This window comes from Hyaena hyaena, unplaced genomic scaffold (genome assembly GCF_003009895.1).
Source record: "Hyaena hyaena isolate Hyena2069 unplaced genomic scaffold, ASM300989v1 scaffold_1635, whole genome shotgun sequence".
Lineage (NCBI taxonomy): Eukaryota > Metazoa > Chordata > Mammalia > Carnivora > Hyaenidae > Hyaena > Hyaena hyaena.
The window spans coordinates 23,176-43,088 of record NW_024082247.1 but is presented as its reverse complement, the minus strand read 5'-3'; the positions used below and the strand labels follow the sequence as shown (position 1 = coordinate 43,088).

General features: G+C 36.9%; 1 protein-coding gene across 1 annotated transcript in view; it reads left to right on the top strand.

Annotated features, from left to right (window-relative positions):
- The window catches only part of LOC120226153 (palmitoyltransferase ZDHHC15-like), a 236,429-nt gene that overhangs the window by 210,180 nt on the left and 6,336 nt on the right, over nt 1-19,913 (top strand). Inside the window, 2 exon segments of the mRNA XM_039224347.1 lie at nt 13,544-13,640; nt 17,188-17,330. Of these exon segments, the coding sequence (XP_039080278.1) occupies nt 13,544-13,640; nt 17,188-17,330 (240 nt within the window).

Below are 19,913 nucleotides of genomic sequence, written 5' to 3'. Positions count from 1 at the left end.
TACAAACAGCTTGAATTTGCATCACAATGTAAGAAAATTCAAATACTATGAAGAAAAATAATTAATTTCTTTCTAGATTAAAAAAAGGCATAAAAGAGAAGACCTTTATACAAGTATCTTATTTGAATAAAGGTTACTAAGAAAATTAAAGACATAGATTTCAAAAGGAAATTTTATAGATATAAAGACATGTAATAATAGTTTATACAGTAACGTGTAAATACATTTACATGCATTTTCTTAATATTATAAACAAAGTTTTCTTTTTAAATTTTTATTTAAATTCTAGTTAGTTAACATATAGTGCAATATTGATTTCAGGAGTAGAATTCAGTGATTCATCACTTACATACAACACCTAGGGCTCATCATAAGTGCCCTTCTTGATACCCATCAGGAATCTAGCCCATCCTCCATCTACCTCCATCCATCAACCCCCAGTTTGTTCTCTCCCATTCAGAATCTCTTATAGTTTGTTTCCCACTCTTTTTTTTTAACCCCTTCCCATATGTTCATCTGATAAACAAAATTTTCAAATTTTCTCACCATATGCAAAAACATTAAAAACTAGTCAATCTCACTTTGAATATTTCAATGTTTAGACTTCCAACTTTGTGAGGTGGAGAATTTATTATAGTAAAAAGCACATTTAAGCAGTGTTTTTGAAGTATGTTTATGGTTTGGAAAGAAATTTTCCGTAACTTTAACTGAAGTATTTAAATCAATTTTGCAAATTAGGATAATATCACACCCAGATCCTGATAATGTTGCATATTCTAAAAAATCTGACTGTGGCATAGAAGAATTTCGATAAAAATAAAATGCAATTCACTGTACAAGGGAAGCAAACGTTTTGCCATTGGAACTTTAAAGAATGTAGGTTAACAATTAGTCAAAATTGTCATTATCTTATCAATCCACTGTCACGGCATACATAAATTACCCTGAACAATTAGAAAGCACTTATTGAAGTAATATGGTTCAGAGGAACGCAACACAAATATAAATCCTAGGTTTCCTCTTAATCAAGAGTGACTAACAATGGCAAAGCTACTTGATGCTGAGAGTTGAAGGTTCTGTGAGATATAAAAAATCAAGGGGGAACAGTAGGAGAAATAAGTGAAGATGAGATAGGAAACATTAATATTTAACCCCTTTCCACTTGGTTCTCACTGCCCCCAAACTCTGAAGCCTTCTATTTTCTACCTACATATTTTCGATTTATTAAAGTTATAATTTAGTTGAGTGTAAAATCAATTTACCTCTTCTATGTGTATCCTATTAGTTGACTGACCAAGAGACAACTTCAGATTTGCATTTATATCACTGCCTCTGTATGATTATCTTAACAGAACCACCTGGAACATCTATTTCTAAACACTATTTTAAAATATATTCATATGTCATGAACTTATTCATTCTCCTACTTTTTATTCACCTGAAAGTTTTGGACAAGCTCAAAATAGCCAAAGTCATCAAAAACAACTTTGCCTTCATATGACTGTTTTCAAAGATGTGGATGATACTATCCTAGTTGAAAAATAAAACAATGTATTTTTATGAAGTCTTTCTATTTTACCCAACTAGCTTAAAAACTGCTTCTTCGGGGTGCCTGGGTGGCTTAGTCTGTTAAGTGTCCGACTTCGGCTCAGGACATGTCCAACTTTGGCTCAGGTCACAGAACTCACAGTCCGTGAGTTCAAGCCCCACGAAGGGCTCTGTGCTGACAGCTCAAAGCCTGAAGCATGCTTCAGATTCTGTGTCTCCCTCACTCTCTGCCTCTCCCCTGCTCATGCTCTGTCTCTCTGTGTCTCAAAAATAAATAAACATTCCTCCATTCCCATGTGTAGCAACATGGATGGACCTTGAGGGTGTTATGCTGAGCGAAATAAGTCAGGCAGAGAAGGACAAATACCATATGTTTGCACGTATAGGAGGATTAGGAGGAACTTAAATGAGGAACAAGGGGGCGATGAAGGGGGGAAATGGTGGGGGAAAGGGAGAGAGGCAAACCATGAGAGACTCCTGAATGCTGACAAAAACTGAGGACTGATGGATGTGAGGGGGAGGGGGTGTGGGCATGGAGGAGGACACTTGTGGGGATGAGCACTGGGTGTTATGTGGAAACTAATTTGATAATAAACTATTTGTAAAAAAAAAATAAAATAAATAAATAAACATTAAATTTTTTAACTCCTTCATGATTATAATTCTCAGTGCCATGAGATAACATCTTTGTTTTTTAAATTATTTTTTAGTATAGTTGACACACAATGTTACATTAATTTGAGGTGTTCAACTTAGTAATTTGACTTCTCTATACATTATGCTATGCTCACAAGTGTAGCTACCATCTGTTACCATACAACACTATTACAATATCATTGACTATACTTTCTATGCTGTGCATTTTATGCCCATGACTTATCCATTCCAGAACTAGAAGCCTGTATCTCCCTCTCCCCTTCACCAATTTTGTGTACCCCAATCCTTCTTTACTCTGGCAACCATCAGCTTTGTTCTCTGTAGGTCTGATTCTGCCTTTGGTCTGTTTCTCTTTGTTTTTTTTAGATTCCACATGAGTGAAATCTTGTGATGTTTGTCTTTTTCAGTGTGAATGATTTCATTTAGCAAAATAACATCTATGTCCATCCATGCTATCACAAATGGCAAAAATCTTATCCTTTTTTATGGCTAATATTCCATTATATATATCACATCTTCCTCATCCATTCATCTCTCAATGGAAATTTAGATTGCTTTCATATCCTGGTATTGCAAATGCTCCTGCAATAAACAAAACTGCATATATATTTCCAAATTTGTGTTTTAATTTTCTTTGGGTAAAAACCAACTATGAAATTATTGGACTAACATAATCTTTCTATTTTTATTTTTTTGAGGAGCCTCCATACTATTTTCAACAGTGGCTGCAACAATTTACATTTCCACTAACAGTGCATGAAGGTTCCTTATCCTCCACATTCTTGCCAACATTCATTACTTCTTGTGTTTTTGATTCAACCATTCTGACAGGTGTGAGGTGATATCTCATTGTGGTTTTGATTTACATTTCCCTAATGATTAGTAATGATGAGCAGCTTTTGTGTGTCTGTTGGCCATCTGTATGTCTACTTTGGAAGAATATCTATTCAGGTCCTCATCCCATTTTTCAATTGAGTTGAAAAATGGTTATATATACATATATATATATGACATTAACCTCTTATCTGATTTACAAATATCTTCTCCCGTTCAGTAAGTTGCCTTTTTGTTTTATTGATGCTTTCCTTCAACAAAATCTTTTTTACAATACTTATTGGGGGGCACCTGGGTGGATCAGTTGGTTAAGCGTCCGACTTTGGCTCAGGTCATGATCTCATGGTTCGTGGGTTCAAACCCCGTGTCAAGCTCTGTGTTGACAGCCAGCTCAGATAAGCTTCAGCCTGATTCAGATTCTGTATCTCCCTCTCTCTGACCCTCCTCTACTCACGCTGTCTCTGTCTCTGTCTCTCTGTCTCTCTCTCTCTCTCTCTCAGAAATAAAAAAATACATTAAAAATTTTTTTTAATTTAAAATTAAAAAAAATATAAAATATTTATTGGGGCACCTGGGTGGCTCAGTTGGTTAAGCATCCTACTTTAGCTCAGGTCATGATTTCACGGTCTGTGCATTCGAGTCTTATGTCAGGCTCTGTGCTGACAGTTCAGAGCCTGAAACCTGCTTTAGATTGTGTCTCTCTCTCGCTCTGCCCCTCCCCCGCTCACACGCTCTCTTGCTCTCAAAAATAAACATAAAAAATTTTTATTAAAAAATGTTTATTTATTTTCAGAGAGAGAGAGAGAATGAGTGAGTTAAGGGCAGAGAGAGAGAGAGAGAGAATTCCAAGCAGGCTCTGCACTGTTAACACAGAGCCTGACACGGGACTTGATCTCATGAATCATAAGATCATGACCTAAGTTGAAATAAAGAGTTGGACGCTTAACCAACTAAGCCACCCAGGCACTACTGTGAAAAAGCTTTTTATTTTGATGTAGTTTTTAAAGTTTACTTTTGGTTTTATATCCCTTGTCTTAGGAGACTTATCTAGAAAAATGATGCTATAGCCCATGTCAGAGAAATTACTGCCTTGTGTCTCTTTTATGAGTGTTATAGTATCAGGCCTCACATTGAGGTCTTTAATCCACTTGCAGTTTATTTTGTTTATAATGTTAGAAAATAGTCCAGTTTCATTCTTGCCTGTAGCTGTCCAGATTTCCCAACACCATTTATTGAAGAGGCTGTTTTTCCCCATTGTATATTCTAGGCTCCCTTGTCATAGATTAAGCGACCGTGTAATTGTGGGTTTATTTCTCTGTTCTATCCCTTTGATCTATGTGTCTATTTTTGTGCCAGTGCCATATTTTTTTGATTACTACAACTTTATAGTATATCTTGAAATTTGGGATTGTGATACCTACAGCTTTGTCCTTTTTTTCTCAAGATTGCTTTGACTATTCAGAGTCTTTTGTGGTTTAATACAAATTTTGGGATTATTTGTTCTAGTTCTGTGAAAAATGCTGTTGGTATTTTGATAAGGATTGCACTGAGTTAATAGATTTCTTTGGGTTACATAGGCGCTTTAACAATATTTTTCTCCTAATACATGAGCATGGAATATCTTTCCATTTGTTTGTGCCATCTTCAATCTTTTTCTTCCATGTTTTATAGTTCTCAGAGCACAGGTCTTTTACCTCCTTGGTTAAGTTTATTTCTAAATATTTTAATCTTTTTGGTGCAATTGTTAATGCAATCATTTTCTTCATTTCTCTGCTACTTTGTTGTTAATGCATAGAAACACTACTGATTTCTGGGTGTTGATATTGTATCCTGCGGTTTTACTGAATTTATTAGTTACTTCTAATGTTTTTTTGTTTGCTTGTTTTTTTGGTGGGGTATTTAGGGATTTCTAGGTATAGAATCAGGTCATCTGCAAATAGCGACAGCTTAAATTCTTCCTTACCAATATGGATGCGTCTTATTTCTTTTTCTTGTCTGATTGTAATTCTAGGACTTCCATACTGAATAAAAGCAGCAAGAGAGCCTTGTCTTCTTGAACTTAGAGAAAAAGCTCTCAGTTTTTCATTATTGAGTATGATGTTAGCTGTGGATTTTTCATATATGACCTTTATTTTGTAGAAGTACACTTCCTCTAAACCCACTTTGTTGAGAGTTTTTATCATGAACAGATTTTGACTTTGTCAAATGCTTTTAGGGAATCTATTGAGATGATCATATGATTTTATCCTTCATTCTGTTAATGTGGTGTATCATGTTGATTGATTTCCAAATATTGAATTATCCTTGCATCCCTGGAATACCACTTGTTTTTGGTAAATGATCCTTTAATGTATAATTGAATGCAATTTGGTATTTTCTTGAGGATTTTCACATCTATGTTTATGAGGGATACTGGCCCATAGTCTTTTTTTATGTGTTGTCTTTGGTTTAGGTATCAGGGTAATGCTGGCCTTGTAAAATATAGTGGGAAACTTTTCTTTCTTTTCTATTTTTTTAAATAGTTTAAGAAGTATAATTAGTAACTCTTCTTTAAGTGTTTGGTATAATTTACTTGTGAATCCATCTGGTCCTGGACTTTTATATTTTGGTAGTTTTTTGACTACTGATTCAATTTTGTTACTCGTAATTGGTCTGTTAGATTTTCTATTTATTTCTGATTCACTTTTGGAAGACTGTATGTTCACAGTAATTTATTCATTTTTTTTCTAGATTGCCCAATTTGTTGCCATATAATTTTTCATGGTATTGCCTGGCAATCATTTGTAATTCTGTAATATCAGTTATTATTTCTCCTTTTATTTATTTTGCTTATTTGGCTCCTTTCTCTTTTTTCTTGATGAGTCTGGCTAAGGGTTTATTAATTTTGTTTATCTTTACAAAGAATAAGATCTTGGTTTCAGTAATATTTTTCTATTGCTCTTTTAGTCTCTGTGACATTTACTTCTCCTCCAACTTTCATTATTTCCTTATTTTGATTCATCTTGGGCTTTGTTTGTTCTTCTTTTTCTAATTCGTTTAGGTATAAAGTTAGATTATTTATTTGAGCTTTTTCTTGTTTCATGAGGTAGGCTTATACTTCTCTATATTTCCCTCTTAGAGCTCTTTTCACTGCATTCTAAAGATATTAGTCCGTTTTGTCTACATTCTTGCCTTTACGTGCTTTTATTCCTTTGAATTTCTTTTATTTCTTCACTGATATATTTGTTGTTTAGCAGCATGTTCTTTAGCCTCCATATATTTGTGTTTTCTCTAGTTTTTTTTCCTTGTGATTTATTTCTAGTTTCATAGCATTGTGGCCAGAAAAGATTCATGGTATGATTTTAATCTTAATTTTTTTTTAAGTTTGTTTTTTGACCAAACATGTGATCTCTGTTTTCTTGTTGATTTTTTTTTTTTTTTGGCCTGGATGATGTATCTATTGATGTAAGTGGAGCGTTAAGGTCCCCTATTATTATTGTATTATCATCAGTTTCTGTCTTTATGTCCATTAATGTTTGTTTTATGTATGTAGGTACGCCTATGTTAGGTGCATAAATTATTACAATTGTTATATCCTATTGTTGGATTGATCCTTTTATCACTATGTAATACCTTTCTTTGTCTCTTGTTACAGTTTTTGTTTCAAACACTATTTTCTCTGATATAATTATTGCTACCCTAGCTATATTTCAATGTTAAATGTTTTCATCCCTTCATGTCAGTCTTTAAGTGTCTTTAGGTCTGAGGTATTTCTTCTAGGCAGCATATGGATGGGTTTTCATTTTATCTATCCCACCAAATTATATCTTTTGATTGGAGCAATTAGATCATTTACATTGAAAATAATTATTGATAAGTATGTGCTTATTGCCATTTTGTTAAAATTTACTGGTGTTTTTTATAGTTCTTATCTGTTTCTTCTTCTCTTGCACTTTCTTTGTGTTTGATGAGTTTCTATAGTGTTATATTTGGCTTTTTTTCTCTTTATTTTTTGTGCATTGATTATAGGGTTTGGTTTTGTAGTTATCATGTGGTTCTTAAATAACATTCCATGTATGTAGCAGCCTAAATATTAAATTGAGGATCATTTAAGTTCAAACACATTCTTGGAAAATCTTTTCTCTTACTCCCTTCTCCACATTTTATGTATATACTGCCATATTTTACATCTTTTTAATAATAACTTTCTTATGTCTAATTATAGCCATTTCTTTTCCACTTAAAGAAGTTCCTTTAACATTTATAAGACTAGTAAAGCCTTTAATGCTAGTGATAAATTCCTTTAACTTTTTCGTCTCAGCAATTCTTTATCTCTCTTGCACTTCTGAATCCTAAGTTTGCTGGTTAGAGTATTTTTTGTTTTAGGTTTTTTTTATTTCAGCACTTTGAATAAATCATGCCACTCCCTTCTGACCCATAAAGTTTATGCTGAAAAATCAGCTGATACCCTTATAGGGTTTCCCTTGTATGTGGCTTTTGCTTCTCACTTGTTTTTAAAATTCTGTCTTTATCTTTAACATTTGACATTTTAATTATTATGTGTCATGGTGTGGATATCCTTGATTCATTTTATTTAGAGCTCTCTGTCATTCTTGAACCAGCATATATATTTCCTTCCCTGGATTACAGATATTGTCACCTATCATTTCTTCAAAGTTTCCTGGTCCTTCCTCTATTCTCCTCTTAGGACTTCTATATTCAAATGATTTTCCTTGATGTTGTCCAAGATATCCCTTAACCTGTCCTCATTTTTTAAATTCCTTTATCTTTCTGTTGTTCAGCTTGAGTGCTTTCCACTACTCTGTCTTGGAGATCACTGATCCATTCTTCTGCATCCAATCATCTACTGTTGATTCCCTCTAGTGTATTCCATTATTTCAGTTATTGTATTTGACTCTGATTAGTTCTTTTTCATATTTTGTATATTTTTCTTGAAGGTTTCAGAGTTCTTTACTGGTCTTCTTTACAACCAGGTGTGCATAATTAAGATCATTACTTTAAATTCTTTATTAGGCACATTACTTGTCTCCATTTCAATTAGTTCTATTTCTGAAGTTTTGTCTTTTTCTTTCTTTTGGAGCATATTCCTCTGACTCCCCCATTATACCTGACTTTGTTTGTTTTTATGAATTAGGTAAAATAGGCACATCACCTAACTTGTATATATGGTCTTTTGTATAACTGTCCCCATGTAGACTGTGTATGCTTGATGAATTTTGCTGACTGGTTTGAGCTATGGATGTCATGGGCTGGAAGTCCAGAGATCTTCACACAGTGGCATCTTGGCCAGATAGCTAAAGCCAATGTTGGTGCAGGTCAGGGGGTCCTGGGGTTCTAAGTGCTAAGGGCACCCTAGCAGGACAGATGAAGCTGAAGTAGGTACAATCCAGTGTATCAGGGGACACTGTGCAGTGGGCACCCTGTCAGGCTAACTAAAGCTGAAGTGGATGCCAGCCAGGTTATCCTAGGTTTCTATACCCTAAAGGCACCCTAGCATGACAGCAAAAGTTGAAATGGGTGCATTAGTTTCAAGAGCAGGAGACATAACTGGGTTTGCTAACACACAGAAAAAGGCAGAGACTTAGACAAAATGCCAAAATGGAAGAATTCATCCCAAATGAGAGACCAAGATAAGGCCATGGCCAGGGATCTAAGAAAAACAGATATAAGTAAGATGATTGAATGAGAATTTCAAGCAACAATCAAAAGGATACTCACTGGGCTTGAGAAAAGAATAGAAGACATCAGGGAGACCCTTACTGCAGAGATAAAAGAATTTAAAAAGAATCAATCAGAAATGAAAAATGCAATAAATAAGATTGGAAACAGGCTTGATGTGATGAACAACAGGCTGAAGAAGCAGAGAAATGAATTAGTGATATTGAACATAATATAATGGAAAATAATAAAGCTGAATTAAAGTAGGAGAGAAGACTTCTGGAACATGACAATGGACTTAGGGATCTCAATGACTACATCAAACAGAGTAACATTCATATTATAGGAGTCCCAGAACAAGAACTGAGAGAAAATGTGGTAGAAAATTTATTTGAAGAAATAATAGCTGAAAACTTCCCTAATCTGGGAAAGGAAAGACATCTAGATTCAGGAGGCACAGAGAACTCTCATCAAAATCAGCAATTGCAGGCCAACACTGACATATATTGTAATAAAATTTGGAAAATATACTGATAAAGAAAAAACCTTAAAAGCAGTAAAACAAAAGAAGTCATTTGCTTACAAGGAAGACCAATAAGGCTAGCTCGAAATTTCTCAACAGAAAGGTGGCAAGACAGAAAGGAGTGGCAGGATATATTCAAAGTGCTGAATGGGGAAAATCTGAAGACAAGAATACTCTATCCAGTAAGGTTATCATTCAGAATAGAAGGAGAGATAAAGAGTTTCCCAGACAAGCAAAAACTAAAGGATTTATGACCAATAAACCTGCCCTGCAAGAAATATTTAAGTAAAGGGGACTCTTTGGATAAGAAAGCCAAAAGTGAAAAAGACAAGAAAAGATAATGTCAGAGAAAATCTCCAAGAACAATGACAAAACAAGTAATAAAATGGCACAAAATATATATTTATCAATAATTACTCTAAATGTAAATGGACTAAATGCTCCAATCAAAATACATAGTGTCAGAATAGATTTAAAAAAACAATACCATGTATATGCTGCCTACAAGGGACTCATTCTAGACCTAAAGACACCTGCAGATTGAAAGTGAGGGGATGGAGAAATATTTACCACACAAAAAGATGTCAAAAGAAAGCCAGAGGAGCAATACGTATATTGGACAAAGTAGACTTTAAACCAAAGACCATAACAAGAGATGAAGAAGGGTACTATATCATAATAAAAGGGTCTGTCCAACAATAAGACCTAAAATTGTAAACATTTGTGCACCGAAAATGGAAGCACTCAAATATGTAGTAACATTTAGTTACAAACATAAAGGAACTATTGGATAATAACACAGTAATAGTAGAGGACGTTAACACACCACTTACTTCAAGATACCAATCAACTAAACAGAAAATAAACAAGAAAACAATGGCTTTGAATGACACACTGGACCAGATGAACCTAACATATATATTCAGAACATTCCATCCCAAGAAAGCAGAATACACATTATTTCAAGAGCACATGGGACATTCTACAGAATAGATCAAATACTAGGTCAAAAATCAGGCCTAAAAAAACACAAAAAGATTGAGATCATATCATGCAACTGTTCTGACCACAACACTATGAAACTTGGAATCATCTCAGGAAAAAATTTAGAAAGACCACAAATACAAATAGATTAAACATCAAGGGGAAAAAGAAAAACAAAAATATATATGAAAACAAATGAAGATGAAAACATGATGCTCCAAAACCTTTGGAAGGCAGCAAAAGCAGTCCCAAGAGGGATATATATAGCAATACAGGTCTAACTTAAGAAGCAAGAAACAATATCACATAAAAAAACGTAATCCTACACTTAAGGGAACTACAAAAAGAACAACATACAAAGCCAGTACAAGGAAGGAAAGAATAATGATGAGAGGAGAAATAATTGATATAGAAACTGAAAAAATACAGAACAGATCAATAGAACCAGAAGGTGATTCTTTGTAAAAACTAATAAAATTGATAAACCTCTAGCCAGATGTATCAAAAAGACAAGAAAAAGGAACAGCAAGAAGAAAAATCACAAATGAGAGAGGAGAAATAACAGCTACCACCACAGAAACACAAATAGTAATAAGAGAATATTATGAAAAACTATATGCCAACAAATGGGAGAACTTAGAAGAAATAGATAAATCCCTAAAAACATATAAACTACAAAAACTGAAACAGGAAGAAGAAAACTTAAATAGACTGATAACCCAACAAAAAAATGAATTAGTAATCAAAAATTTCCCTATAAACAAAATTCCAAGGCCAGATGGAGTCACAGGGGAATTCTACCATTTAAAGAAGAGTTAATACCTATTCTTATTAAACTATTCCAAAACATAGAAAAGGAAAGACAACTTCCAAATTCATTCCATGATGCCAATGTTACCCTGATACCAAAACCAGATAAAGACTCCACTGAGAAAGAGAACTACAGGCCAATATCCATGATGAACATGGATGCAAAATTTCTCAATAAAATACTAGCAAACTGAATCTAACAATACATTAAAGGAATAATTCACCATGACCAACTGGGATTTATTCATGAGTTGCAAGGGTGCTTCAGTATTCACAAATACACCACATTAATAAAAGAAAGGATAAGAACCATATGATCATTAGAATAGATGCAGAAAATACATTTGACAAGGTATCACATCCATTCAGGATAAAACGTTCAATAAAGTAGGTTTAGAAGAACATGCCTCAATATCATAAAGGCCATCTATTTAAAATTCACAACTAGCATCATATTCAATGGGGAAAAACAGTTTTTCCTCTTTGGTCAGGAACAAGACAGGGATGTCCACTCTCACCACTATTTTTTTTTTTTTAAATTTCTGAAAGAGAGACAGCATGAGAATGGGAGAGTCAGAGAGAGAGGGAGACACAGAATCTGAAACAGACTCCAGGCTCTGAGATGGCTGTCAGCACAGAGCCCGACGTGAGGCTCAAACCCACAAACCATGAGATCATGACCCAAGCCGAAGTCGGCCGCCCAACCGCCTGAGCCATCCAGGCGCCCCTCACTCTCACCACTATTATTTAACATAGTACTGGAACTCCTATTCTCAATAATCAGACAACAAAAAGAAATAAAAGTCACCCAAATCAGCAAGAAAGAAGTAAAATTTCACTATTTTCAGAGACATGATACTCTATATAGAAAATCTAGGAAGACTCCACCAAAAAACCCAGATAGCACTGAGGAGCTAAAATGTCAAAGTTAGGAGGACCTAGGTTTGCCTTGTACCTTGACAGTGGCTAGATAAATATCAATTCCTTCTGAATACCCAAGAAATCTATATGAGACTGACAGAACAAACTGCACAACTAGAGGGAGAGAGGAGGCCACATCGTGGAAGGTAGGAGGTGCAGAGACAAGATGTGGGGGAGAAAAGGATTGTGATTGCTTCAGAGTGGAGGGAATCCTGGTCATGGAGACAGGAGAGAGATAGAGAGCGAGAGAGCAAGAGATAAGCACACAGGGATTCACACAAGGAAAACACTTCCCCAAAGTCACTGACTTGGAAAACCAGAGGAAATTATTTTCATGAGTTTTCACAACCAGGAGGGCTCACTTTTAGTGGTCCATGTTGTGACTGGTGGGGAGCTCAGTAGGTGCTGCAGTGTTCCTATGGAGAAGGAGGGCAGATAGTCTATACCAGATGGCGTGATCACAGCATCCTCTGGGTCTCACTGAGAGAGACATTTCCCCCTTCTTGTAATGCATCTGGGAAAGATGGCATTGCATCTTCAGGGATGCAAGTTCCTGCAAATAACATTACCCTGTCTCATCCCTCAACAGAGGGACACTTGCTGAGGATGACTAACATGGACACGGCTCTTTGCTGTACTTCATGGCAAAATCCATGCCTCTACACTTTGGTGTGACTGTCCTAATGGGATAAACCTGCTTCAGTCACAGTACAGTGAGATCTTCCTCCAGAGGACCAGGGAAGATCTCCACCATGCCAGATTCCTAATGTTTATTGTTTAAAAACTCAGCCAGCCTGCCTGGAATACAACATAGGTGCACTCACTACACTGCCAGGTGGGCAGATGACCCAGATACAGACAGGGTGAAGGCAGGGATCAGAGGTATGCCTGGGACACATGAGGGGAAACTGCTCTTCTGGGAGGGCCACCCAGAAAAGTGTGGGTGTGAACTCCAGGATGTGGGAGTAGGCTGGCACCATTTCTCCCCTCTGCCCCTCAGTATAAACTTCAGTAAGCAGCACAGCACCAACAATGGCGGCCCAAACTACTTACACGAAACCACACAACCCTGTCCTCTGCAGGTGCTGCTTTTCTCAGGCAAGTGTGCCTGAGAACCAAATCTGTGGGCCCCTTCCCCAAAGACCATCACAAAACCACCACAGACACTTATGTCCACAGACTATAGTGTTCTGCAAAACATCAGCTCTAGTAGAAAGAGCATTAGGTTTCTTTTAAGAAGCAGACCAGAGCAAGCCTGTTAAAACTCACCACACTCTAGACAGGGTCCAAACAATCCCCACTGAAGGCAAGGAGAAACTTTGTACAGGACTGACTTGAAGGAAAAAGCAGGCAAAACACAGCAGCAGAGTACACACAGCATACACCATTGATAGTTTTTGAAGGGCAAGGCCCTGGAGAGTATATACCCTCTACTTTATAAAGCCATTACTCTTAGGAGCAGTAAACAGGCTTTCCTAACACAGAAAAGAACACAGAGACCTAGACAATAAGCCATGATGGAGGAATTCACCCCAAAAGAATGAATAAGAAAAGGTCATGGCCAGGGATCTATTGAAAACAGATGTAAGTAATGTATACTTGACCCAGAATTTAAAGCAAAAATCATAAAGATACGAGCTGGGCAGAATAAAATCATAGAAGACACCAGGGTGTTCCTTGCTGCAGAGATAAAAGACCAAAAAAGGTAAGGCGAAAAAAAAAAAGCCATAACCGAGATGCAAAACCAATGGTGGTAATGATGACAAGAATGGAAGAAACAGAGAAAATATGTGATATAGAAGATAAAATTCTGGAAAATAATGAAGATAAAAGAGGGAAAGAAAAATATTGGATCACAAAAGTAGACTTAAAGAACTCAATGACTCCATAAAGAGTAATAACATTTGGATCATAGGGGTCCCAAAGAAGAAAAGAGGGAATGGGGGCAGAAGGTTTTTCAAGGAGATTATAGCTGAAAACTTCCCTAATCTAGGGAAGGAAATAGATAACCAAATCCAGGAAACTCATAGAACTCCCATCAAAATCAACAAAAGAAAACCACCAACAACACATATGGTTGTTAAATTTCCAAAATATAGATATAAAAAAATCACACAGCAGCAAGACAAAAGAAGTCCTCAACTTACAAAGAAAGACAAATAAGTGTAGCAGCAGATTTGTTCACAAAAACTTCACAGGCCAGAAGGGAGGACATGATACATTCAACATGCTGAATGAGAACAATATGCAGCCATGTATATTCTATCAAGCAAGGCTATCATTTAGAATAAAAGGCTAGAGAAAGAGTTTCCCAGACCAAAACAAACAAACAAAAAACAACAAAACAAAACAAAAGACTGAAGGAGTTTTGATCACTAAACTAGCCCTGCAAGAACTATAAAACGGGATTCTCTGAGTGGGAAAGATAGACCAAAAGTGACAAACTAGAAAGAAACAAAGAATATTTCCAGAAACAATGAAAAAACAAATAATAAAATAGCACTAAAGTCATATCTATCAATAATTACTCTGAATTTCAATGGACTAAACGCTCCAATAAAAAGACATAGGTGTCAGAATGGATTAAAAAAATCAAGACCACTTTGGGGATGAGCACTGAGTGTTATGTAGAAACTAATTTGACAATAAACTATTTGTAAAAAAAAATAAAAAATAAAAAGGATGAGGAGAACAAAAAAAAATTAATAAATAAACTTAACAAAAAAAAAATCAAGACCCATCTATATGCTGCCTATAAGAGACTCATTTAAACATTTTTTTAATGTTTTTATTTATTTCTAGGAGAGAGAGAGACAGCGTGAGCAGGGGAGGGTCAGAGAGAGAGGGAGTCACAGACTGAAACAGGCTCCAGGCTCTGAGCTGGCAGTCAGCACAGAGCCCGACGCGGGGCTCGAACCCACGAACCGTGAGATCATGACCCAAGCGAAAGTCGGACGCTTAACCAACTAAGCCACCAGGCTCCCCTAAGAGACTCATTTTAAACCTAAATATACTGGGTGTTATATGGAAACAAACTTGACAATAAACTATTTTTAAAAAATAAATAAATAAACTTAAACATACCTGTAGATTGAAAGTGAGGGGATGGAGAAATATTTACCATGCAAATGGAAGTCCAAAGAAAGGCTGAGTAGCAATAGTTATATCAAACAAACTAGATTTTAAGCCAAAGACTGTAACAAGAGATTAAGAAGGGCACTATAATATAATAAAGGGGTCTATCCAACAAGATCTAATATTTGTAAATATTTATGGCCCCAACATGAAAGAACCCAAATATATAAAACATTTGGTAACAAACATAAAGGAATTCATTGATAATAATAAAATAATAATAGTAGGAGACTTTAACACCCCACTTATATCAATGGATAGATCATCTAAGCAGAAAATCAACAAGGAAACAAGGGCTTTGAATGACATGCTGGATTGGATGGACTTAACAGATATATCCAGAACATTTCATCCTAAAGCAGCAGAAAAAATTCTTTTCAAGTACACATGTAAAATTCTCCAGAATAGATCACATACTAGATTACAGATCAGTCCTCAACAAGCACAAAAAGATTGAGATTGTATCATGCATCTTTCCAACCACAAAGCTATGAAACCTAAAGTCAACCACAAGAAAAACTTTGGAAAGACCACAAATAAATGGGGATTAAAGAACACCCTATTAAAGAACGAAATGGGTCAACCAGGAAATCAAAGAAGAAATGGAAAAAATACATGAAAATAAAGGAAAATGAAAACATGATGTTCCAAAACCTTTGGGATGCAACAAAAGTGGTTATAAGAGAGAAGTATATACCAATACACGCCTACCTCAAGAAGAAAGAAAAATCACAAATATGCAACCTAACCTTACACCTAAAGGAACTGCAAAAGGAACCAAAAAAATAAATGAAGCCTAAATCCAGCAGAAGGGAAATAATAAAGATTAGAGCAGAAATGAATTACAATGAAACAGAAATAATCCAGTAGAACGTATCAATGAAACCAGGAACTGGTTCTTACAAAAAAATAAAATAAAATTGATTAACCCTTGCCAGAGATATCAAAAAGAAAAATGAAAGGACCTAAATAAATAAACCCACAAATGAGACAGGAGAAATCAAACCAACAGGGCAGAAATTAAAACAAGTAGAAGGGGCACATGGTTGACTCAGTCGGTTCGGCTCAGGTCATGAACTACAGTTCATGAGTTCGAGCCCCATGCTAGGCTCTGTGCTGGCAGCTCACAGCCTAGAGCCTGCTTTGGATTCTGTGTGTGTGTGTCTCTCTCTGCCCCTCCCCTGCTCATGCTCTGTCTCTGTCTCTCAAAAATATTTAAATGTTAAAAATTTTTAAATAAAATAAAAATAAAACAATTATAAGAAAGTATTATGGAAAATTATGTGACAACAAATTAGACAACCTGGAAGAAATGGACAAATTTCTGGTAACATATAAACTACCAAAACTGAAATAGGAAGAAATAAAAAACCTGAACAGACTGATAACCAGCAAAGAAATTGAATCAGTAATCAAAAATCTCCCAATAAACAAAAGTCCAGGGCCAGATGGTTTTACAAGGAAATTCTACCAAACATTTAAAGGAGAGTTAATACCTATTCTTCTTAAGCTATTCCAAAAAATAGAAATGAAGGACAACTTCCAAATTCATCTTATGAGGCCACCATTACCCTAAATCTGTTCCCATTCAAAGACTCCACTGAGATTTTGCTTGCACCCATCTCTCAAACACAGAAGGCCTGAAGTCATAGGACACTGAGCCACAGGAGTTTGGGAAGAGAAAGAGACAGAATACACTGGGAAGGCAACCTCATAAGTGCATGAGAGCGAACTGGGGAAGATAAAAGCAGGCAAGGACTGGAGATATGGAGGAAGGGGAGGGAGCCCGGCTCGCAGGCAGCTGCTGTGAACTGGGGGCTGTGAGCCGGGGTGAGTAGAGGGGAAAGAAAGATAAGCTGAAACTGCTCATAGAACTGTCCCTGGAGAAGAGAAAAACCTTGGCTTGGAAAGAGTGTTTTTAGATCTAGCTGGGGTGCTGACATTGAACTAGGTGCCCCCTGTCCCAAAGGGCGCCAGGAAAAACTGCTCTGCTGCACTTCCCGCACCATCCCTAGCAGCCCAGATGCTGCAGGTCTGAGGCTGCATTCCCCCTGCTTGACCCCGCGGAGCCCCAAGGCAGCAAGCCAAGGCTGAGTTCCCCGGGATTGAACCCCTAGGAGCCCTGAGGAGGCAGATCCCAGATTGTGCCACCACTTAACCCCAGCAAATCTGATCCCACCTTCGGATCTGAGGCTGTGCCACATCCCCCTCCTCGACTCCCAGCAGCAGGGAAGCAGCGACCTGCCGGAATTTGTTTCCGGTATCAATAAAGCATGAGGATTGGGACCTGGAAATGAGGCGGGGTGTGGGGCATAGAATACAGCCCACTTTGGATACGCCCAGAGCACAGGGAAAGCAGACCCAAAGGAGTGATTTGCAATGCTTGGTTGAGAAGAGACTGGGGCAATGTCATTATTCTCCCCACAACCACCAAGGGGGGGGGGGGGCTTCAGGGAGCGCCCAGCGAGGCACAGTGGAGGCAAGACCTGCCTACACCAAACCACGCCATCCCTGCCAGAGACCTGCTTATTATTATTATTATTTTTAACTTGAGTATGGGGCAAGACCACATGGATGCACTGCCATGATTAATCCTACATAATTCTTTCAATTCAGATATATTCTCCCTTTTCTCATAACCTTCCACTCTGCCAATGGGGGCACTCTGGTCACTGATTGGCTTAAACAGTCACATTTAATCCATTCTCTAGATGTACACTCTTTTTATCTCTCTCTCTCTCTCTGGAGTAATCAGACTATATAGTTTCTCTGAGTAACATCTTTGTTTCTATCTCATTGCCTCTAAACATATTCTACGATTTCTCCCTCTGAATCAGGCCTCTTAGCCTCTCTGCCTGGTCATTTCATTTCCAGTTTCATTTCCTCCCCACCCTGTATTTCTCTCCTTGTATATGCTCTTCCATCAGCACTGCATACACCTGGCTCTTTATTTGTGGCTGGGAATTCTGGTTTTATGCCTTTAGACTGTCCTTTGTCTTTTGGGTTTTCTCTTTTTTCTTTTCATTTCTTCTTTTTAAAATTTTTATTAATTTTAATTTTGATTTTTAATATTTGCCTTCCCTCCTTCCTTTGTATCTTTTTTGTTTTGTTTTCTTTATTATCCCATCCTTTCTTTTTCCCCTTCGGTTTGCGTGTTTATTGGATTTCTCTGCATTTGTGTACCTTTGTTCCCTGTGTGGTTGTCTATCTGTCTTATTTTCTAAGGCTACCTCAAGAAACAAGCAAGTACACATGGTGGAGAGTCCCAAATACCACTACGAGTAGGGAAATAAAATAACCAAATGCTCAACAGGAGAAACCAAGAGACACCATCCAAAGAACACTTTCTGAACGGACAAGCCGTGGACAGTCAAAGAGCCCTCTTTAATACAGCAGCACCCGCAGGGACAGAGTGCATAACAAGCTTTTAAAATTAACAAGAGATAGAAAGCTAACCAAAATGTTGTAACTTAAGAACTCTCCTCCAAAGATATTCCAGGAAGAAATGACATCTAAAGAACTGCTCAAAACAGATATAAGCAACATAACTGAACAAGAATTTAGAACAATAGTCATAAAATTAATTGTTGGACTTGAAAGGCATGGAAGACACCAGAGAAACTATCACTACAAAGACTATGGAACTTAAAAATAGTTGTGATGAATTAAAAAATGCTATATATGAGATGTATAAAAAAATGGAGGCGTCCAATGCACGGATTGAAGAGGCAGAAAGGAGAATAAGTGATTTAGAAAGCACCATTATAGAAAAAGAGGAAGCCAAGAAAAAGAGAGATAACTAATCCAGGAACACGAAAGGAGAGTTCGAGAGCTCAACGATACAATCAAACGGAACAATAACCGTATCATACGAATTCCAGAAGAGGAGGAGAGAGGCAAAGGTGCTGAAGGAGTTTTGAACAAATTATACTATGGAACTTCCCCAATCCGGAGAAGGAAACAGACATTGAAATCTAAGAGGCACAGAGAACTCCCCTCAGATGTAACTTGAATCGACCTGCACGACATATCATAGTGAAACTGGCAAAATATAAGGACAAAGAGAGAATTCTGAAAGCAGCCAGGGAGAAAGGGACCTTAACACAGAAAGGGAAATCTATCAGATTGGTCAAAGACCTATCTACTGAAATTTGACAGGCCTGAAAGGAATGGCAAGAGATCGTCAAAGTGATGAACAGAAAAAATATGCAGCCAAGAATCCTCTATCCAGCAAGCCTGTCGTTCAAAATAGAAGGAGAGATAAAAGTCTTTCCAAATACACAAAAGTTGAAAAAATTTGCCACCACTAAACCACCACTACAAGGAATCCTTAGGGGAACTCTCTGAGGGAAATGTTGCAAGAAACCAAAGATATCAGAGACACCACCACAAGCATGAATCCCACAAAGGATACGATGACTCTAAACACATGTATTTCAATAATAATACTGAATATAAATGGTCTCAATGCTCCAACCAAAAGACATATGGTAGAAGAATGGACATAAAAACAAAATCCAGCTATTTGCTGTCTATAAGAAACTCATTTTATTTTATTTTATTTTTTATTTTTTTTTAATGTTTTATTTATTTCTAGGAGAGAGAGAGACAGTGTGAGCAGGGGAGGGTCAGAGAGAGAGGGAGTCACAGACTGAAACAGGCTCCAGGCTCTGAGCTGGCAGTCAGCACAGAGCCTGACGCGGGGCTCGAACCCACGAACCGCGAGATCATGACCTAAGCGAAAGTCGGACGCTTAACCGACTAAGCCACCCAGGCGCCCCAAGAAACGCATTTTAGACTGGACGACACCTTTAGATTGAAAGTAAGGGGATGGAGAAATATC